Source organism: Equus przewalskii, chromosome 1, assembly GCF_037783145.1.
Source record: "Equus przewalskii isolate Varuska chromosome 1, EquPr2, whole genome shotgun sequence".
Lineage (NCBI taxonomy): Eukaryota > Metazoa > Chordata > Mammalia > Perissodactyla > Equidae > Equus > Equus przewalskii.
Window position 1 is genome coordinate 119,066,081 of NC_091831.1, and position 23,632 is coordinate 119,089,712.

The 23,632-nt window shown below is 48.3% G+C and overlaps 1 protein-coding gene across 2 annotated transcripts; it reads right to left on the minus strand.

The window, feature by feature from the left end:
* Positions 1–74: 74 nt before the first annotated feature.
* SCAMP5 (secretory carrier membrane protein 5) lies at positions 75–23,632 on the minus strand. Of its 2 annotated transcripts, none has more exons than XM_070574798.1 (7): positions 22,423–23,632; positions 8,858–8,912; positions 7,940–8,068; positions 4,813–4,969; positions 3,616–3,717; positions 3,047–3,164; positions 75–2,791 (listed from the first exon to the last, which is right to left on the minus strand). In XM_070574798.1, exons 2-7 carry the CDS (start codon positions 8,862–8,864, stop codon positions 2,597–2,599), a joined length of 708 nt encoding a protein of 235 aa, XP_070430899.1. In that variant the 5' UTR covers positions 8,865–8,912; positions 22,423–23,632; the 3' UTR covers positions 75–2,596. The 2 variants fall into 2 exon arrangements, with proteins under 2 accessions (XP_070430899.1, XP_070430908.1); XM_070574807.1 differs by lacking the exon at positions 22,423–23,632 and adding an exon at positions 9,018–9,216.

The window sequence follows — 23,632 nt, forward strand, 5'->3', positions numbered from 1 at the left end:
CCTACCTCCATGCCCCACAGCCCCCGGTGAAGCTCCACACAGGCCCACATGAAGACACATGACGCAGCAGGACACACAGGGCCAAATGTTCCCCTTTATTATGGTTCACTCAGTTACCACAGACAGACACACTGGCTCAGGCAGGTCAACTGCCAATTGGAGAATGGTCTGTGTCTCCCAGAAACAAGGAGGAGCAGTGGGCACCACAGAATGCAAAGGCAGGTCACTGGCTGGCTGCAGACCTGAGGATTCCCAGAACTGACCTGGGCCTTCCTCCACCCAACCCCCAAGCCAGACCATCTAGCAAAGATAAATCTGTGCCCAGTTCCTCCCCTCAAAGTGCATAGTTGCCTGGAGATGCAGCATCCCAGGGCCTGGACAAGCCAGGCCACACACAGGTAGCAGGCCTTCCCAAGGGCAGAGCCAGGGCATGGCCATATAGGTCTGAGCCAGGAAAGAGGAAAGGCAGATAGGATAGGAGATCGACTGGAAGTGGCATCCAACAGGTCGTGGATGTTGGGCTGGCAGCTGGACCACAGGCCTCCTAGAGTGACCAGACAGCAAGAGAAAGGGAGCCAGGGGTCTCTGGTGGGGGAGAGGGAAGGGGAGAAAGAGCCTAAACCTAAGATCTCTTTTCAGGTACTAAGGGCTGTAATTGCTTTCCAGAGAGAAAGTGATAGAGGAGACAGCCAATCACACTCTGGCCCAAGCCTAAGGGACCATTAAGAAGAGAACTTTCCAGAGGTCCTGGATCCTCTTACAGAAAAATGGTATGCCTGGAGCCCAAAGCTCAGGATGGCACCTGAAATTCCAGGTGTTGGGTTCCAAGCTGGAGCCAGCCCTGAGTGGCCAAGCGGGGTTTGGTTTTTCAGGCCAAACAGCCCAGGCAGAAGTTGGGGTGGGAAACAGGCAACTGCTCCTTAGGTGGGAACCCACTTCCCTACAAGCCTCAGAGAGAGCAAGGGCCTCCACCAGCAACATTCTCACAATGCTTGGCATGTAACAGCCCCCCAGACCTGAAATCGCTGTCCTGGAAGGGAAAGGGGGTTCTGACAGGATGAGGGAGGGCAAGAATCAAGTCTGGTAGGCAGAGGGAGCAAGTAATCTTCATTAAAAGAAAAAGCCAGAGAGCCTCCCCTCCCACCCTGCCTACCCTGAAATCCATCCCGGCCCTTGTGCTTGTGGATAGGATTGGGCCTGTGCTTCTTGCTAGGCCCTGAGTTCAAATGCCCAGAACTGTCCTGTGACCAAGAGCAAGCTGGGGTGGGGGTGTGGGGCATGCTCCCCTCTCACTGGGTCCTGCCTGCCTTCTCCTCTGCTTTCCCCTCCAGGCCTAGGCCTCTGAGCCTGTCCCTTCTACCAGATCCAAACAGAACAGCTACTGCTCCCAGGAATCCAATGGTCATTCAGAGACATCTAGCACCTGCCCAGTGGGCTTGGGCCAATAATTCCACCCAGGAACCAATAATTATTTACATACCCTCTGCTCCAGCTGTACCTTTATACCTGAAAATTGCCTGGACACCATCCAGCTCTTCAGGGAAGGCAGTGGAATCTACCCTTGTGGATGGCAGACACCACCTGGCACATGGAGGGGGAAGGTAGAAGGATCAGGCCACAGCAGCTGTGGGTGCAGGGAGGGACATAAGCAGAGGGGCTTGAGGGAGCTCTGGGAAGAGAAAGGGGAAGCAAGGCAGGGAAAACAGGAGCCTGCCCTGGCAGGCCAAGCTCTGAGAGTCAAGGAGACAACCCAACATTTCCATTCCCTGGGAGGCAGGTACCCAGGTGGGCTCTGTGTCTCCGGCTATGTGCCTTCCCACATCAGGGCTAAGGCTCAGCTCCCCAGCCTGCTTCCTTGATATGGGAATGGGCTCAGTCTCAGGAGCAGATACAACAGGGATACTCAGCCTTGGGGAAAACAAAGAAAAGCCACATGGGGAAGAGAGAGACCCTGGGTGAGAGAAGAGACCACAGGGAATATGAGAGCAGGAATAGAGGAGAGGAGGAGGAAGTTGAGGGGGAGCAGACCCGGATCAGAAGGAGCAAGGGAAGATCCCCTGCCTGTCCACGCCCCCCGCCAACCTACCACCCCCATGAATGCTAAATACTGTTGCTTCCCAGGAAGACCAGAAGTGGAAACAGTTTCAGTTCATAACCCTGGGGAGGGGGCCAGGCTCTCTGCTATGCCTCCCCCTATCCCATGAGGGGTCCCTGGGTCAAGGTTAGATGGGGCAGCCTGGTGGAGGATGGGGGGCTGGCTTAGTTCTAAACATACATCTAGCACCACAACAACAGAGACCTTCACTGCACACTATTTCACAAGGGGACACAGACACAGCTACTACCGCACAGGACAGCTCCCCTTGCAGCCCACAGCTCTAAGAATGCCAAGAGCAGAATCCAAAGGGTGTTTGGGGCTGGGGGTGGACATATACACACACATATATATATATATATATATAACTCTGATTCTTTGTACAAAGTTGGGGAGGAGAAAAGGGAAGGGGGAACCCTGCTTGGTCACCACAACAGACAATGTGGCTTCAGCCCCCATCCCACTGGCTCCCAGCCCTGCCTTCCAGTAGGCTCAGCTGGCTCACATCTCATTGGAGTATGTGTAGTTGGGGGTGGTGGAATACTGAGTCTGCGGCTGATTCATGGCACCCTGGGCCGCCCCCATGGCTGCATTCTGGGCTGCCTGCTGCACGTGTGGGTTCTTCCATGCCCCTGTGGTCCACTCCTCCTGAGCTTTGCTGAAACTCCCCCCACTGCCCCGGTAGAATTTATGAACCTGTAGGAGGAGGAGCACAAGGAAGGGTTAATCAAAGGGAAGAGGCAGCCCACCAAGGAAAGACATGGGAGCCAGAAACAAGTCACTGTAAAAGCCAATCCCCCCCCACCCCACCCATGCCCCGTACACCAGGAGCAAAGCCCACCAAGCCATTCCAGAGTGAGTCCTTTGGAAGACCTCTGGGTCCTCCTATAACTTGGACAGATCACAGACCCTTCCCAAAGCCACCCTCTCACCCTTGAGGTGACCACGTACCATGCTGAGGGCGATGAAGGAAAAGACAGCCACGACCGTGAACATGATGGTGGGAATGAGCATCACCACCGCTGAGCCAATGTTTGTTCCGAAGAAGGAGATGGTAGCGATCCAGCCACTGCAGGAAGAGGCCAGCTGTGGGGCTACCCACCATGGTGAGGGGTAGCTGCCCCACTAGAGCAAGGGACCATCTCATTGTCACAGGGAGGAACCATACCACTGGATGCAAAGGGACCACCTTATTGATATCCAAAGGGCCTGTGTCAGTGGTTCAGGAAGAACCCTTTCCCATGGCTCAGGAGACAAGCTCCTCAGACATAAGGCTTCTTTGCCTTAGGTTCTCTCATGATGCTTGACGCCCCTCAGTACCCCCAAAAACCACTGCAAGGTTCTCCTTCCCCTCTGATTCTATGGCTGTGTCTACTACACTATCCTGAATCCTCACACTTCCAATAACTTATGGTGTCCCCACAGGCTATACAGCTTAGCACACAGAGGTAAGCAAAAGATACAGCCAAGGTGCCACCCATGCGAGCCCTGGGTCAGACACGGACACCCCAGTTTCTTACCAGACACCCCAGCCTGGGATGCCCACAGCCTGGATGATGCTGATGACCAGCTGAGCCATAAAGGTGAAGAAGAATGCCATGAAGCTGAAGGAGCTGTCAGTCCTGCAGCAGAGGAGATGGCTCCTGTCACTGGGCAGAGAGCCAGGGCTTCCCTGCCATCAAGACTCCCAAACCCTTCCAAATTTAAGTGAGTACACAATGGACAGAAGACATTTAAAGGCCTTAACTGAGAGGCCAAAATGGGACAACGTTTGATCCTTGCAAGTTTCCACGTGGTAGTCCTGTGTGTGCATAATTACATAGGGAGAGATCTCCTCACACATGGACCACTCAGTGGTACATGGATGGTTGGTCCCACTGGCACAGAAATAGATGGGTCCATTGTGGCAGGAATAAACAATCCCATTGTCCACAGGATGGACTACCCCACTGGCACCGAAACATCTAGTTCCACAGGTACATGGATGGATGGTCCCATTGGCACAAGAATGGACACCCTATTGGCACCAAGATAATAGCCTCATTGGCACATAGATGGATTGGCAAAGACATTTAAGGCCCCATTGGCACTGGGATGGATACTCCATTGGCACCAAGACAGACAGCCTATTGGTACATGGATGAATAGTCCCATTGGCATAAAGACTGAAAATCCCATTTGACACAAGGTAGACACCCATTGGCACCAAGATAGCTAAGCCCAGTGATACATAGATGGGTAGTCCCTTTGGCACAGAGTTGTATGACCTCATTAGCACATAAATAGTGTCAGTGGTACATGGATGGCTGGTTCCACTGGCACATGGATAGATGGTCCATTTGGCACCAAATCTGCTAGCCCCACAGGTACAAAGATGGACAGTTCCATCCAGACAGGTGGTCACATTGGCAAAATTTAACATGAAGCTGCCTAGAGAAAACAAAACAAAAACAGGCCTGGTCTCTATGTTGCCCCCACCCAAAGGGAGAGTAAGGAAGGAAGGAAGTAAGAGGAAGGCTCTGACTCCCAGCCCTCTCACCCTGGCCTAGAGCTCCCAGGAAGCCCAAATCCTACCTGGCAGTCTGAGCTGAGGCTGAACAAGTGAAAGTGAGTTTGGGGAACGGAAAAAAAAAAAACAGTGAGAAAATATGTAGAGAAGAGACAGGGGAGATGGGCAGAGACAGGGTTAGGAGCCAGGGTCAGCACCAACCACTTACTTGAAGGCCTTGTAAATGGGCCGAAACCAGCAGACGTAGGAGCAGGGTGTGAAGAGGATGAGCCAGAGAAAGGCGAGGCCAAAGTTGGTGGCTCCCCCGCCTCCGATCAGCCACGCGAGACAGCCCACCAGGTTCACGGCCAGCGTGACACTGTTCACTGCAGACAGAAGCACACACAGAGACAGACACCAGACATGCACACAGACACCCAGGCCCATGCAGAGATACATAAGCACCCAGACATGGACACACACACCCATAACTCAACACAGACAAACAATCAAACACATGCAAACGGTGTAAGTGGAGAGATGCAGACACACACAGCACACATGCAAACCGCATTCATACAGATTCACGTCAACAACCCACATCAGTGAATACACACACACAGATACATGAGATACACACACACATATACACACAGAGGGAGTACAGACTGTAAGAAAGAAAGCTGGGAGCTTAGACCAACTCCCCTCCCCACACCTGCTCCTGGGGATCTGAGAAATTCAGAGAACAAAGAGTCTCCAGAGCAGGAACCCAGCCCAGTAAGCCCCGTTGAAGTGCTCCAAAGACTCAGAGTGGTAGACATGACCTTCCCCTTCTAGGAACGGCCTCCTTACATCTCTTGTGAGGTAGGGGCATGAAAAGGGGAAAGTAAAAGGCCTTGTGGAAACATCTCTTCAAGCCGTCTTACCATCTGCCCTGCAGGTAAATGGGGCAGGCAGCAGTGGCTGGGATCTCAGTCTTTATCTAATCCATTTCTTGGAAAACTATCATGCCACCTCCCCCAAGAAGTCTTTCCCTTTATTACTGCAACCTTATTCATCTCCCATCCTTGGACTGTTCTCAAGGTTCCCCAAGTACAAATCTCAGCCCATCAACCAGACTAGAAGCTCCCAAGAGCAGGACCCAGGCGCCCTCTCCTCTGTGCCCACATAATCTAGCTGAACCTCCAAATCATGGTATCACTGAGTCACAGCCAGCAGGGACCTCAAAGACTCCTCCTCTGATGCTGGCCCTAACACACACCCAGGTCTTCTGACATCACGGTACTCCCTTCCTCAAACATTAGGCTGAGTCCCTTTAAGGCTCCAAAAAGACCTGCTGAATAAACAGAGAAAGGTGGGCTCAATCTTGGCCTCAAACGGGCCGGGCATTTATGGCCTTGGCTTCTGAATAGAACCCTTAAGCATCTCAAGGGTTATACACATTTCCTTGGGAGCAAAGCATCTGGCAGGTGCCTAGTGAGGACTTAGAAGGATATATATAGCCGTTAAATCCAGCTCCTGCATGAGATCTTCTCAGGGGCAGAGTTCCCAGAGCCCAGGGTCAGGTGAAGTGCTTTCCAAGTCTGGCCGGATAACACAGTCACCTGCGCAGGTACACCCATCCCGGGGCCCCTCTTAATGAGAGTGAGCATTTCTTCCCGTGCTCTTCAGCTGTATTTCCTCCATCTCTGTTTACTGCCTCCAAATTTCCTGGAACCTTGGTGCTGTTACTGATTCTATTTGCTCTTTACACAGAACAGACATTAACCTGTTTTTACGTTGGTTCACATCTGTCTTCCCAGTCCCATCTCTCTCCAGCTCACTTGACCTAGCGCCTCTACTGCAATTATTCTGCCACCTCTTTGGAACGGACATGCATGGATTTGGCCACTTCCTCTTTAGCCATCAGTGTTTTTCTGTCTCCACTACTGTCTTTGTCCAACTTAGAGTCCACAATTCGTTACACTCATTTTCTTATTCCTTCCCCTGCCCTGTCTTCTGGTCACATTCACCCTGGAAGAACACAACTCCCATTTGTACCTGAGCTGAATGTTGCTAGGAAAAAAGGAGCCCGACAGAGAAGCCTGGCAGGACTATAAACTCATGGCAGCCAACCTCAAAAGGACCCTGTGCATGGCCCAGAAATCTTAGGGGTCATGTTTCTTTGGATAATGTCCTCACTCTCTGTCCACAAACGTGCTCTCATTCTAATCCTACTCTCCTCAAAGCTCCCATCCCCACTTCTACATCATATTTGTTGGAAAAAAATGGAAGCCATCAGAGGCAACCTCCTCATTCTCTTCTCAACATCTACAGACCTACCCACACCTGCCCCATCCTTTCCTTCTCTCATGTTAGAAGGGGAAATATCCCTTCTCTACCCATCCAAAGGCCAAGCCAGGACTTGAAACTGAGTCCATCTGTCCCCATACTCTTTCTCCCATTCCATGAAGGACCTGCTACAAAGACAGTTTTCTTTACCATGTTCCTGGCACAACCAATCATCTCCCCAGGTAAGCAGCTAAGTGCTGGCCTGACTCACGGCAACAGCACACATGTCAGACCCTGGAGATGGTCACACTGCAGGTGTCTGGGGTACCTCGGGGCCAAGACCCAGCATTGGACAGCCAGGCTACCCTCCTTGCACATGCCTAAGAGGTACCTTTGACCAGCCCGGGCTCGCTAAGTCCCATCCCTCTAAGACGACACCTTTCCCACCAACCTGCCATACACCATCAGAAACCTGAGCCTTGAAATTCCTGACTTCAAAATCTTAGAACATTAGAACTCTAGACTCTTAGAAGTGCAGACCACACAACACAGAGCTGCATGGAACCACAGCAGTCAATAAGCTAACACCTTCTTTCTACGAATGAGGAACCTGCTGCTTGGGAAGTGGAGTGACCAGCCCAGCTTGCTCCCATATCTCCCAACTCCCAGTTGAATGCTATCCTTTGTGAGCAATTTTCCAGAGAAAACAAGAAAAATGAGGCTTTGAGGGAAGTATTCCTCTCCAGAATCCTGAGGCAGTCACCAGAGATTCCCCTGAAAACTACTCCAGTGGGAAGGGGAAGGGAGAGAAAGAAGAGAGGAATTACACTGCAGGCAGAGACCTATCTAGATGTTCTGTGAATAGATGAGGAGAGGCCTGCTGATGCCCAGCTGGGGAGTCAGGCAATGAGAGGAGCCTACTAGGAGTCAGGGAGGGAAAGGCCTACTGGCCCATGCAGATGCGGCAAGTGGGGCTGAAGGACAGCTGGGCCTGCAGGTATCCCACCCCAATGCCCAGCACCCACCAGCCTTCCTCCCTCCTCCACCCCACCCACCCTGGCCCACCCCCATCCCACAGCACTCACACATCCACAGGTAGTAGAGGCGCTTGGTCATGCTCAGATGCTGGGGAGGAATGTCTGCCTCGAAGTCTTGGTAGAAACATGGCTTCAGCGGGATGAATTTGGGCAACGGTGGGAAGTTGTTCACTTTCTCTGTGGCCAAGGCACATTGCATGGTATCACTTTGAATGTTCCCCTCCCCAACAATCCAATATGATCATTCTTTCCCTGGCCTGAGCTGCCTTCTCAGCCCCTGTGGCCACAGGCTACTTTACTATCCCCACCTAGCCATCCCTGCTTCCTTGGGTCTGCTGTGAGGTTCCCAAAGTAATTAAAGGCCCTGAGGCAGTGTCACTGTCTCTCAGAAGAATAAAAACAATAAATGCTATCCATCAGGGCTGCGGAACCCTCTTCAGCTGGGAGACAGTTCCGGGCAGAGGAAGCAAGATGTGCGAGTCTGGGGGGGCTCCAGCCTGCATTCCAATATTCATGCTTTGGGCAAGTCACCACCCCTGGGACCTCAGTTTATCCACTAGGGTGGAGGCTGAGCTAGAGAGTCCCTAAAGGTCCCTCCAGCTCTGGCATTGTACACCTGAGCCTTTGGAAACCAGACAATTCAGAAACCATTAGAGAGCAATGGTGACAGAGGAGACAAGGAGTGAGCCACCCGTGCCACTCAACAGTCAGATGGAGAGTAGGACCAGGGCATCAAGATGTTCCATCCCTGGTCCCCAGGGTCAGAGGTCTGACAGAGGGCTAGATACTGTCATGGTGAGGGTCTCGGATAGACAGACCTCAGTGGGGAACCAGGGAAAACCTGGGGACTAGAGAACAGAAAGACCCTGCCCTCCAAAAACTAGGGGACATAAAAGGACCCAGAAGAGAGTCACCCACACTATGCTTACTACCATATCCTACCGACAAGACCCACCCTCTCCTTACCTGCCATGATGGCAGCAGCCGGCCCAGCAGCCTGCCTATGCCTCTTTGTCCTGAACTGGAAGGAAGGAAAAGCCAAAGAAGGATGAGGATCATGACCCAGCCCAACCCAGACTCTCTCTCATCCCCAGGTGGGCTGGAAGCTCCCTGGGGCAGGACCCACCTCATACTCCCATGGCGAGATGAACTCCGTTGAGGCAGTTCCTACTTCACAGAGCCACCATTCTACCAGCTACATCCTGCCAGGGACTCCTGCCCTTTGCCTTCAGAAAACTCCATCCAAGGGTGGGAAAGGAACCTGGGAGGGGACCTCATGCAGGGAAAGCCAAGTGACAGAGAAAGCCCAAGGGTACCATAGACCTCTGTAAGAAGAAATTTATTTCTCAACTCTGAACATGGCAGAGCCCTGGCCTCTCTCACAGGCTGGGCTCCCCTCCCCTCCTGCTTTTGCCTTCAGTCATTTGTTCACTTATTGGGGATTTATTATTTGCCAGGCAGTGTGGAGACAGCACGAGTAAGACAGATGTAGTCCCTGCCTTCTGCATGAAAGAGTCAATAACCTGTGCAGTAAATAATATAAAAGGGAAGGATGGCTGCTATTAAAACATGCACAGAATATATCAAGGTGATCTAACCCAGTCTAGGCAGTCATGGAAATTAAATGTAAGCAGTAAGTGAAAAACCTGAAGAATACAGAGGAGTTGCCTGGGGCAGGGCAGCCTTCTAGGCAGAGGGGAAAGCAGGCACAGACCCTGATGCAGGAAGGAGCTTCACACTTCTGAGTAAGGGAAAGAAAGCCACAGTGGCCAAAGCAAGGAGTGTAAATGCAGAAGCAGCTGGAGAGGAGGCTGGAGAGCTGAGGTGGGCAGGGAATGAATCTTGAGGCCCTTATAAGGCAAGTTTGAAGTGGTCCTGAGATGGATTTTGGGAGTAGGGGGAGGGAGGCCATCAAGAAGCCTCCTTGCCAACTTAAACCACTGAGTGGATGGTGGGGCTATTTACTGAGAACCCCATCGTGGGAAACACCATGAGAAGAGGCTCAGGGTCCTTGCCGAAGACAAGAAGCTGCGTTACAGACATGCCAAGTCTGAGGTGCTGTGAGACCCCCAGACAGGGCTGCAGCCGCCTTGTAGGCATTGGGAATATTCCAGTCAGGAGTTCAGTGAGAGGCCTGGGCTAAGACATACATTAAGTAATGGTTGGTGACATATGGCAAGGAAGCGAATGGGCAATCATCTTGCTAGAACGGTAACTTTGGTGTATATAAATATATGTATATGCAAAATAAAAAACAGAAGATGGTCTACAACCAAGCGCTAAAGCAATGCAACACTTATACATTGAGCAGAGATTTCTATAAAGTTTCAAACCAGGCAAAAACAACTAGAAGTCAGGAGAGTATTACCCTTGAGGGGGCAGAAGCATCTGGTAACGGTCTGTCCCTGGTCTGGGTGCTGGTTACACAGAGGTGCTGACTTTGTGAAAATTCATCAAGCATACAATTATGATGTGTGCACTTTCCGATGTGTTATACTTCAATTAAAATTTGCTTATGGGGCCGGCCCTGTGGCCGAGTGGTTAAGTTCACGTGCTCCACTATGGCAGCCCAGGGTTTCTCTGGTTCGGATCCTGGGCACGGACATGGCACTGCTCATCAGGCCACGTTGAGGAGGTGTCCCATGTACTACAACTAGAAGGACCCACAACTAAAATATACAACTATATACTGGGGGGATTTGGGGAGAAAAAGCAGAAAGAAAAAAAAAAGAAGATTGGCAACAGTTGTTAGCTCAGGTGCCAATCTTTAAAAAAAAAAAAAAAAAAGAATTTACTTAAACCGGTACAGCCACTATGGAAAACAGTATGGAGATTCCTCAAAAAATTAAGAATAGCACTAGCATACGTTCCAGCTATCCCACTGCTGGGTATTTATCCAAAGAACATGAAAACACAAAAGCATGTCAATACGCCCTCATGTTCATTGCAGCATTATTCAAAATAGCCAAGACTTGGAAGCAACCTAGGTGCCAGTCAAGGGACGAATGGATAAAGAAAATGTGGTATATATACATAGTGGAATACTACTCAGCCACAAAAAAAGGTGAAATCTTGCCATTTGCAAGAACATGGATGGATCTTGAGGGTACTATATTAAGTGAAGTCAGTCAGAGGGAGAAAGTCAAATACCATATGATCTCACTCATAAATAGAAGATAATAACAACAACAAACACACACATAGAGAATAGATGGGACTGGTGGTTACCAGAGGGGAAGAGGAGAGGGAGGAGGACAAAAGGGGTGATTAGCCTCTGGGTGCTGAAAATTATGTAATCTACACGGAAATTGAAATATAATGATGTACACCTGAAACTTATATAATGTTATAAACCAATGTTACCTCAATGAAAAAAATAATAACAGGCCGGCCCCATGGCCTAGTGGTTAAGTTCAGCACACTCCACTTCAGCAGCCCAGGTTCAGTTGCCGGGCGTGGACCTACACCACTCACTGGTGGCCATGCTGTGGCCATGTCCCACATACAAAATAGAGGCAGACTGGCACAGATATTAGCTCAGGGAGAATCTTCCCCAGCAAAAAATAATAATAATAATAAAATAAAACAAAAAACAAACAAACAAAAACCCCCAATAATTCCCCTGGGGAAAAAAAGAAAGTGTGCTTAAAAAAACCCTCCTAGAGTTCCAGTTAAATTCCATTGGAGCCATTAAAAGTCTGGGCAATTATAATCTTTGGTGGTTATAATTTTGTGATATGAAATCAAACACAGATATAAAAACCCAACAACATTTACCACAAAAGGAAAAAAGACAGGCATGACAGAGACCCACATGAAATGATATCCATACATGGTTGCATTCATTGTAGCATTGTTTGTAATACCAAAAGATTAGAGACAATCAACATGTCCATAACAGGGGACTGATTAAACAAATGTTACAATCAGACCATGGACTGCTCCAAAGCTCTTTTTAAAAATGCTCTGCAGCTATTTAAAAAAATACTGATATTGAAAGATCTCCACAACTATTAGTCATTGAAAAAAATGAAAGATGAAGAACAGTCTATATATAATATGCTACCTTTCATATTAAAAAAAGAAGGAGGGGAGAGGAGAATAAAAATATTTTTTCCTTTTGACCCAATAATCCTACTTCTGGTTACTTACTCACAAATAAGAAACAACAAATACACATTATTCAACGTGACACTATTTTGCAATAGCAAAACATTGGAAGCAACTTAAATGCAACTGTTTGAATAAACTATATGGTTTATTCAAATGGACTACTGCATAGATGCAAAAAAGAATGAAGATGATCTCTGTGAACTGCCATGGAATGATTTCCAGGATATGCTAAGTGAAAAAAACAAACTACAGATGAGTATAAATAGTATCCTACCTTTTATGTAAGAAGGAAGGAGAAACAAGAACATGCATATAAATTTGCTTATTTTTGCAAAAGAAATGCAGGAAGAGTAAACCAGAAACTAATAAAATGACTTCCTACATGATGGAAGGACTAGAATGAGTAGTGAGACTTCTCTGGGTAAAGATTTTTACATACTTCTATACATATAATATCTTACACATTCAAAAACTTACACCAGAAAGAAAAGAAAACCCTAAAAATGAAATAAACAAACAAAAAATAATAATAAAGCTCATAAAGCTTGCTGTAGAGCAAATTGGTAACAATCATACAGAGAAAGGAACTGGCCAAATAACTTGATCAGAGTACTCTGTGTTCTCCTAGAAGGATATATCTCAAGGAAAAAACTAACTGGAAAGAAATCTTAAATATTAGCAGGTTTATTGTTACTCTTGGTACTAGTATGGTGGTTCTGAAACTTTGTCACGTGTAACTGCAGGAGACAGCATATGAGTAAATGTGCTGTTTTGGGGAACCTGGGTTCTCACTGTTAGAGTTTGGAGACAGAATATGGAATGTGAGGTGAGAAAGAGCCCCTCGATGCTGAATTTGAACTGGAGGTATCTGTATGAACTCATGACTTAAAAAATATATGTGGCTGGTCCCAAGCCAGGACAAGGAAATACAAGGTTAGCCGAGAACATCTTGTGGTGCCAGAAACAAGCAGGTATTCAACTAATGGGGGCATGTCAAAAGGACACCAGTTTGAAGGGGCTACCACCAGCCATATCTAGACAATTAAGAGTACCAAAAGCAGGGGCCAGCCTGGTGGTGCAGCGGTTAAGTTCTCACGTTCTGCTTCTCAGCAGCCTGGGGTTTGCCGGTTCGGATCCCGGGTGGGGACATGGCACTGTTTGGCACACCATGCTGTGGTAGGCGTCCCACATATAAAGTAGAGGAAGATGGGCACGGATGTTAGCTCAGGGCCAGTCTTCCTCAGCAAAAAGAGGAGGATTGGCAGCAGCTAGCTCAGGACTAATCTTCCTCAAAAAGAAAAAGTATCAAAAATAATAATGACAGTGATATATTATAACATACTGAACTTAAAAAATAATCCATGAGTCTAAAGTAACAAATCTTATTTTAAAAAAGAGAAAGAGGAAGGAAGCAAGAAAGTTTTTCTTTGCAGAAGAATGCTGGCTATAAGTGTAGAAGGAGTGACAAAATTAGAAAATTTCCCAGGGCCGGCCTGGTGGCATAGCGGTTAAGTTCTTGCATTCCGTTTCAGCAGCCCGGGGTTTCCTGGTTTGGATCCCGGGTGTGGACCTATGCACTGCCTATCAAGCCATGATGTGGCAGGCGTCTGACATATAAAGTAGAGGAAGATGGGCATAGATGTTAGCTCAGGGCCAATCTTCCTAAAAAAATGAAAGAAAATTTCCCAATTTTGCAATCACTAACATAATAGCTGATTCGGGCAAGGATTGTCAAAGGCTGCTAAAACCATTGGGCGAAAGATCACTGGGGAGAAAGAGTCAGAGTGTCAAAGTACCAGCCCAAAGATGAGTTACTAATTACAAAGGGGAACAGGCACTTTTACTGTGAAGAAAGCTAGCAGACACCACCTTAACCAGGTGATCAAACTTAACCTCACCAATAATGGGACTCCCAAAGTGATGCACCAAGAGGGGCACAACATCTCCTTTGTAGCATGCCTGCCCCAAAATGTTTAACCTGAATCAAATCATGAGAAACAATCAGACAAATCCAAGTTGTGGAGCATTCTAAAAACTGGTTTAGACTGTCAAAATTTGCCAACATTCTAGGGGCTGGCCCATGGGGTAGTGGTTAAGTTTGACATGGTCTGCTTTGGCAGCCCAGGTTTGTGAGTTCAGATCCTGGGCATGGACCTACACCACTCATCAGCCATGATGTGGTGGTGACCCACGTATAAGGTGGAGGAAGACTGGCACAGATGTTAGCTCAGGGCTAATCTTCCTCAGCACACACACACACACACACACACACACAAATTGCCAACACTCTAAAAGACAAAAATATTTTAAAAATAAAAAGATAAGGGATTTTCTAAGCTAATGGAGACTAAAGATACATGGCAACCAAATCCACTATGTAAACCTTGATTGGATCCTGGTTCAAGGGGGAAACACTATAAAGAACATCACTGGGATAACAGAGCAAGCTTAAACATGGAATCTAAACTAGATAGTATTATTGCATCAAGGTTACATTTCTTGGGTGTGATAAGGGTATTGAGGTAATGCAGGAGCACGTCCTTGTTCTTGGGAAACATGTGCTCAAGTGCTGAGGGGTCAAGTGTCATGAAGTTTGAAACTTGCTTCAAACAGTTCATAAAATAAGAAATGATGGATGGATAGACACAGACAGAATCAAAGCAAATGTGGAAAATGTTAACAACCGGTGAAGCTGTATGAGTGTCTCTTGTACTATTCTTTCAACTTTAGTTTAGTGTAAAAGTTTTCAAGATAAAAAGTTGGAGAAAAACATGAATAATGTCAGTAACGAATTATAACACACTGAATGAAAAGAATGCACGAGTCCATGATGATATACAAAAGAAAGTGAGGGGAGAAAGGGGAAGCCCTAATAAATATAGAAAGAATGACAGAATTTTTTTAAATCACCATTTGCAATCCCTTTATAAGAACTGATACAGGCAAGGATCATCAGTGGCTGCCAAAACCACTGAGTGAGAGGTGGCTGGGGAAGAGGAGAGTCACACAATCTGAGTGTCACCCCCACCCCCCCCCGCCCAGATTACTTAGTAATCATAACAGAGAAAAGGAACTTCTATAATGAGAGGACCTGGCAAACCAAGTGACCAAACCCAGCATTTCTGATAATGGGATGAAAGGAAATTACGTGCCTCCTGATGAGATACACACAGAAGGACACAAGATCATCTATGTAGTATTGTTGCCAAAATGTTTAATCTGAAAATAATTATGAAAAAACAATCTGACAAATCCAGATTGTGGGAAATTCTCCAAGACAAACGTGAATGTCATGAAAGACAAAAATTGGTATGGGACTCATCTAAATTAAAGGAAACTAAAGAAACATGCAACCAAATGCAACAAGTGATCCTCTAGTGGATCCTGGATTTTTAAATCACAGCTATAAAGGACATTTTCAGGAGAAGTAGAGAAATTTGAATATGGATTGCATGGTAGATATCATTGTTCAATGTTAAATTTCCTAGGTGTTGTGGGTACACAGGAGAATATCTTTGTTTCTAGGAGATGCATGCTCAAGTATTTACAGATACTGTGTCTTGTCTGCAACTTTCAAGTGGTCCTGCAAAAAGAATTAGATAGATAAAGCAAATGTCACAAAATATTAATAATTGGTGAACCTATGTGAAGTACCCTAGTACAGGTGTCCATTGCACTTTTTTTTTAAACTTCTTTAGCGCTGAAAATTTTCAAAATAAAAAGGGGAAATATATATTTTTTTCTTTGGTAATATATACAATATACAAAGAATCTCTAGTAAGATATCAAGGAAAAAATAATTGCAAGGGCTGGCCTGGTGGCGTAGCAGTTAAGTGCGCACGTTCCACTTCGGCGGCCCGGGGTTCACCGGTTCGGATCCCAGGTGCAGACATGGCACCACTTGGCAAGCCATGTGGTAGGCGTCCCACATATAAAGTGGAGGAAGACAGGCATGGATGTTAGCTCAGCAAAAAGAGGAGGATTAGCAGCAGATGTTAGCTCAGGGCTAATCTTCCTCAAAAAAATAATAATAATAACAATAATAATAATAATAATTGTGAATCACTGCGGACAGAGAAACTGAATAAATGTGGAATAGGTGGGAGGAAAAATTTTCAATATGTATCTTTATATCATCTAATCCAAGATACCATCAATTTTAAGATAGATCATTATTTTATTTACCAAAAGACAGAAAAAACACTGCCAACTTGTAATCGTAAGATGCCAAAAATCTTAAGACAGACATTAAAATGTTTTCAGAAATATCAAAATGTTCATCTTAGAATTGATGAAATTTGGGACATCTTTTTGAATTATGAATCATGCAAATGTATTACCTATTCAAAAAAATAAATGAAAAAAGGCAGAAGAGGACGAGCTGGCAAAGAATGAGAAGGAGCAGCGAATGAGGCAGGAGGAAATCCAGGAGAGTGTGGAGTCTCCAAATCCAGGAGTAGAGAGTGGACAAATGTGACAGATGGCACTGAGCAGACCAGCATGAAAAGGGCTGGACTAAAAAGATTAATTACACTCAGCAATAGCAAGTCATCTGTGACCCCAGCAAGAATTATTTTGTTGGCCATGGAGGGGTTGGGAGGGTGGGTGGGAAGAGCAGCCAAATTAGAGCTATAATTGAGCAGGTAAGCTGAGGGCAGGTATAGACAGCTCTTTGAAGAAGCCTTCCTAGGAAGAGAATAGAGATAGGGTACTACAGGTGGGATACAGGGGGAGCTCCAGGGAGGGCTGCAGCTGAGAGTTGTTTGTTTAAGATGGAAATAAGCTAGAGATGTGAAGGATCCAGGGAACAGCTGTAATTACAATAGAGACAGAGGTTGACAGAGGAAGCCCCTGAGAAGGAGAGAAGCATGGAGTCCCATGGCAAGCAGGTGGGACAAGCCTCGATCCTAACAGGTGAGAAGCAGAACATGGATGCGAGCTGATGCAGGCAGGTTCGAGGCCTTGGAAAGGACAGAGAGAGTCCTGGGTATCTGCTTCCATTTTCTCTGTAATACAGGAGACAGGCTGGAACTGAGAGGCAGGAGGTAAGAGCAGAGGGCCCAGTTAAGTCAACAGACAATTACAACATGGCCTGAGAAGTGATCTGGGAGAAGTACAAAGAGCTGTGGGAACACAGAGGAGCACCTCCCTGGTCTGTCCGGGAGGAGCCAGGGAGGGCTCCATAGAGGAAGCAATATCGGAGCTGAATTCTGAAGGGTGAATAAGAGTTGGCCAAGAAAGAGTCAGGAAAGCAGATGTGAAGGTCAGGAAAGCAACAGCATGGCATATTCAAGGAATAGAAAGAAGCAGAGCAAGGATGAAGCTCAAAGCGGAGGGAAGAAAAGGCAAAAACAGGGCTGAAAGGTGGGACTGGCTGGGTCATCCCGGCCTTGAAGGCCGTGGGCAGGATTTGGGGTTTATCCTCAGAGCCTTGGGAACCATTGAAGGATTCTGTTCTTCTTCTTTTAAAAAATACAGCCTCAAAGTTCTGTAAAATAAAGTGAAAATATGTTGCTTTTTAGCTATGTATAAAAATACCTGCAAGCTAAAAAAATCAAAGTGCATAAAGAAGAAAATAAAAGTTCTTCCAAATGCCACCTTCTCAGAGACCACTCCTTTAAACAGTCTGACCTTCAGGTTTTTGGTTTTGATTTTTAATGTATATATAAGCATATATGACAAAAATGAGATCGTTTTATACGTGCTGTCTTATAACCTGTTTTTTTCTACTCAACAATATCTCATCAAAATTTTTCATGTCAATAAATACAGATTATCTCAATCTTTTTAATGACTGGCCAATCGGGTCAACGTCCCTAGCCATGGAGCAGTCATGTGTGACATGGGCTGATTTGGCAGTTAAGAGGTCACAGCTTCAGGGAGTGGTGGGGTAGAGGCCAGGCTGCCAAGAGATGAGGAGGAGGAAGAAGGGACAAGTCTAGCAGACTAGCCTTTCAAAAAACTTGGCTGAAATTTTAATACACACACACACACAACGACTATCAGTGACAACACTGTAACACCACACACCAAAGGATGAATTGTAGCCATCTCTTGAAAGTGAGATTATAAATTGGTTCTTTTCTTTTAGATAATTTTCTTATAATCTTAAAAAGATAATTTTCCAAAAATTTCTACAGTGGTTTTATATCCCTTTTGCAGTAAGACAAAGCCATAGTTTAAAACAGCAGCAGCTAGAGGACATGGGGTTAGAAAGGTTTTTCCAGATAGGAGACTTGAGCATATTCATAAGCTGGGAGGAAGGTATTGGAGAAGATAGTGGTGGGGCTGAAGATAAAGCAGAGGGGGAAATAGCTGATGGACATTGGAACCTCAGGAGACAGTAAGGACCAGCATTCATAGCACGGGGTGGGTGCCTTAGGTTAGGAGCGCTCCTACAGGGATTTGAGAAGTGAGGAAACATGCGTGGGTCCACCGCCCACACACCCCTCAACCACTCTCTCTGAGAGTCAAGGGCTTCGGGAGAGTAGTCCAGTTTGGAATACTCCTCCCATGGAATGGAATGGGGAGCTGATGAGAAGAGGGGAAGGGTTTCTAGAAGTGATGGAAGAACAGCTGAGGTTGGAGACCCTATTTGGAAGCAGAACCAGACTGCCCCGGTATGTGATAGCCCCCAGAAGCTTTCCACATTCTGAGGGTGGAATCCAGAATAGAGGGGTCTGCTGCTGGAGCGGGACACATAGGCAAAGTGGCATAGTCATTGAGGGCATGGGCCAGAGAATGGTGAAAATCCTGGACCATGGGGTCCAGGAAGGACAAGGAAGGTGTTATGCTCATGGGATAGAGAAAATGGAGGTGTCAGAGAACTAGACAGCTCCATGAGGTCACAAAGCAGGTAAAGTAGAAGTTTGTGGTCAGAGAAGGATACTGGAGGTTAAGATTTCAGAGGTGGCCACATGCCAATGATGACCAGACTGAGGTGTGGCTGGCAGAAAGGGTAGCTGAAGGAGGCACTGCCTCCCATGAGACAATGGATGTGAAGTGGAAGACTGTAGTCCAGCACCAAAGTTCTCCAGAAAAACAAGGAAGAGAGGTGGGGGAAGGGTAGGTAATAACTAGATTGTAGGAGCCTCAAAAGAGGAAGCTGGGTCCAGCCTGACCCCTGTTCTGGTCCCAGGCTATCTCCCAAGAGTGTGCCCATGGTTACAGAGAAGTCAAAGTGTGGGTGGTGGGAGAAACCAGAGCTCAGGGCCAGACTTGTATATGAAGGTTAGGCCAGAGGGAATTTAGGCTTGGGAGGGCTGCAGGAGGCTGAGGTCACAGGAATGGAAGCCTCCAGGCTCTGATGCTCTTATTTCAGGGCTAGCCTTTATACTTGTATGTATGTGAGAGAGAAAGGGAGAGGCAGTGAGGGAGAGGGATGGAGGCGGGGGTGGGGGGGGGAGGGCAGCGGGGGGCAGGGGAGAGCAATGACTGGCCTCTACAAACCAAAGTTCTTAGGCTGCAAAATGGGAGAATTAGCAATTTGTTCCTCAATTGAGTCTTTCATAATATTCGGGGGTTTGGGGGAGCACTACATATCCCACCAAAGATGCAGGCCTAAGGAAGCACCTCTTTAGTTATCAATAAAATAGCAAATACTACCTGAATTTTGTACCAAAAACCCAGATAAAATTTATTCCATTTCTTACTGTGAAGTTGGGAGGACGGAAGCTCCCACAGTGGAGAGAGTGAGGTCCATGGCAGAAAGAAAGGAGCCAAGCCAGGCCTCAGATCAGGACAGAGACCTGGGGTTAGTTCCAAGGCTCCCTGCTCACCAGACCTCCAACCTCCCTCGTCCCTATCATGAGCCCCTCATCCCTATCATGAGCCCCTCATCCTTGGCATAGAAATAGTCATTTTTTCCCTTCCTGCCCAGAGCAGCTATCTGGTAAGATGGAAGTTTCCCCTCTTGCTCTACCTCTGGTCCTCTAATCCCATCCCCACCCCTGAAGTCCCAGAACTATGAACCATCCTTAAAAAACAGCACTTTCCTGGCATTGCTATCACTGTCCTATGATGACTCTTCAGTAGCCCCTACTGATCTTGTGCCTGGCATTCAAGGCCTTGTGTCAATCAGCTACAAATTCCCATCTGGCACCCTTTGCTTCTGTACCATAGGATGATTTGTTTCCCACTCAACCCAGCTTCATGCAGGAGATCACATCTAGCCACCCCCTTTGCTTCCAGTGCCCCTACACCAGAGCCCTGTCAGCTCCTCTAAGTCCTACCATTTTCTCACATCCTACCTCTTCTGGGAAACCTTTCCAGCCATCCCTGCTATGCATCCCACTCATTAAATTCTGAACCAGGGGGCCAGCCCGGTGGCACAGTGGTTAAGTTAGCATGTTCTGCTTTGGCGGCCCAGGGTTTGCCAATTTGGATCCCGGGTGTGGACGTGGCACCACTTGGCACGCCATGCTGTGGTAGGCGTCCCACATATAAAGTGGAGGAGGATGGGCACGATGTTAGCTCAGGGCCAGTCTTCCTCAGCAAAAAGAAGAACGATTGGCAGCAGTTAGCTCTGGGCTAATCTTCCTCAAAAAAAAAAAAATTCTAAACCAGTTATTGGGCACCAAGTGCTCATTCATTCTCATCCAATCTCTTCCTTGCTCCCTCATGGATGGGCTTCTAGGAGGGATCCAGAACAGAGCAGGGCACAGAGCACAATGAATTGCTTTAGACTTGGACACCCTCCCAAGGGGTGGGAGTGGAGCAACTGATGCCCTCTCCCAATCAGGCTAAGCCCACAGCTTCTGTCAAGCCTGCTGTACCACACTTCCTCCAGGAAACCTTCAGAGACTCCACACTGGCAGCAAGGAAGGAAGTGCAGCCTATAGAGCAAATGCTATGGGGGGGGGGGGGGGAGAAAAGGGAGAAGGGAGCGGAGGAAAGAAAAAGGAAGAGGGAGAACGGGGAGGGATGTTCTAAACTAGAACACTCAGCTTCCTCAGGAGAAATCAGTACTTAGTCCTATTATTTCATCCTTAGAGAAAGGTGCTGGCAAAGAGACGCTCAAGAAGGGAATCAACTTGTTCAGAGATAGCCAGCCAGCCAGGGAAAGGCTTAAAGAAACAGCTACAGAGCCCAAGGGCCCTATCCAGAGCTCCCCTCCCAGGAGCCCATTCATTTTCCATGGAGTTTGCTAGACCTAAGAAGACCCTCTTGCTGTGGCCGACTCACTAGAGACAGTCCTCTCTCAGCTCTGGGGCTTCCACCTTCAGGCTCACCAAGCCTAGATCAAATCTAAACTAGCAAGACTTGTGTAGCCCAAACAAAACCTCTCTGCCAGTCATGCACCTGCAAGAACCATCTCCCTCTTTCAGAGCCCTGCTCAGCGGAGTTAGAACAGGTAGGGCACAGGCTGCAAAATTCTCCAGACTCCCCCACTCCATGACCACAGCCACGTGGCTGGGCTCACAGGCCAGGTTCTCCAATAGCTGTGCTTAACTCCCACCTCTGTGCCTTTGCCCAGACCATTCCCAGGGAATGCCCTCCCCTGCCCCTCCTCCCATGCAAATTTCACCTCCTCCAGGAAGTCTCTCATTAACTGGCTCTTGCCTCCCTTTCTCCTTGTTTCCGCAGGAAAGTCTGCCTGGCCCTCCATGAACGCCAGATCCCAGAGCTGGAGCATTACCAGTTTGAACCGCCTGAGACGGTGAATTCTCAGTCGGAGTCTCTACTTGGTTCCCCCAACCCCCAGACCAGGAGCTCCTGGAGGCAGGGACAGGGACGGTTTCCCAGACACCTCACTGTCATCCTCATGACCGACCCCTGCCAGCGCTGGAATGTGCTACATCCGGCACTGCCAACACACCACCCCAAAGTCCTGGTGGACCCCAGGCGCAAGCCAATGCACCCATCCCCTACAACCCTGAGGCGGCTCAGACCGCCGTCCAAAGGTCGGCCGTCTCCGAGAGGGGGCGGGGGTGGAGGGTGCGGGGTGGGGGGGGAGGTTGGAGCTGTACAACATGTGTCCATTTGCAGGCGCCTCTTGTGAGGAAGGACCCAAAGAAGGCCACAGTTAACCCGCCTCCAGTCGCCCCCATCCCTGTCGGCGAGCGCCATCCGCAGAAGAGGAAGCCAGTTTCCAGGGAACGCCAGGTGGGGATGGAGGGCCCAAGGCCCAGGCTCCAGCATCCAGGAGTCTGACGTCACCCAAGACCCGGGTTCCCTCTGAGGCAGCCGGGGATGGGGATGTGGGGGGTTGGGGGCCTAGGGGCACCCCGGGCGCTCTTCTCCCAGCCCAAACAGAGAAAGTTACCTCGACTCTCTACCTCTCCAGCAGCGTGGTCTGCTCCCTGCATTCAAAGGTGAAGCGTAGGGGGAACAGAGCTGGGGAGGGGGTGACCCCCCTCTGGCCCTTCGCCCATCTTCCCTGCAAAGCCCTTTTCCGGGACTTGAGGCCCGGGACTTACCCGCCGCTACCGCTCGGCTGCCGAAAGGCCGCCGCGCTGCGCTGCCCTGAGCTGCACCCAGCGTTGCAGCGCGGAGCCGGCGGCGAGCCGCTCCGGGGCTGGAGGCGGGGAGCGCGCGCGCGCACCTGCAGCCGGCTCTTCGCGTGCGCGCGCCGCCCCAGCCTGTAGCAACCGCTCTCGCGAGACTCCTGGGCCACCTCTAGGGCTTCTCTTCCTGCGCTCGCGAGAAGGAAGGCCTGGCCGCCCTCGCGCCTCACAGGAGCTGTCCGAGGTGCTACGTTCCTGGGCCCTGGCCTGATCAGGTGGCTGATGGGCACTGCTGGGACAAGAGCGCCGCGAGGACGTGGAAGAAGAGACTCAGAGATGGGAGCCTGGTGGCAACAGCCAGAGCCTCAGCTTCCAAATCTGTAAATTGGGGAGAATAACTACCCATGCGGTCCCAGGGGCCACTGGGATGTACCAGAAAGGAGTGAGAAAGAGATTTGTGAGCAGGAGAACATGGTGTTTGATGAAGATCTTTCAGATCCACAGGCCCAAAGTGACAGAGAGGGGATGGAGGATGGAAGATCAGAGATGAGACAAGAAGAGAGAGAGGAGACAGAGAGTGACATAGACACACGGATCCACGGAAAGATAGACATAGAAAGACAAGAGAGGAGAGCCACAAACATAGACATAGAAACATGGAGAGACAGAGATATGGAGACACGGAGAGATCAAGATTTGGAAAGAAAAAAACATAGAAAAAAAGAGGAGAGAGAGGGCCTGGCCCCGTGGCCAAGTGGTTAAGTTTGCACGCTCCGCTGCAGGCGGCCCAGTGTTTCGTCAGTTCGAATCCTAGGCGCAGACATGGCACTGCTCATCAAGCCACGCTGAGGCAGCGTCCCACGTGCCACAACTAGAAGGACCCAAAACTAAGAATATACAACTATGTACTGGGGGGCTTTGGGGAGAAAAAGGAAAAAAATTAAATCTTTAAAAAAAAAAAAGAGGAGAGAGAGAGAGAGAGCATGATGAAGTGAGAAAGAGATAAAAAATAGGGACCAGCAAGCTACACAAAGGAATAGAAAGACAGACTTAGAAAGAGAAAGAGACACAGAAAAAAGAATGAAAGAGATTGTGATATGCAGAGATGAACACCTAAAGAGAGTAGAGACCAGAGTAAATGTTTAAAAACCCAGGACTAATGACTGTTGAGTGAGACCCACTT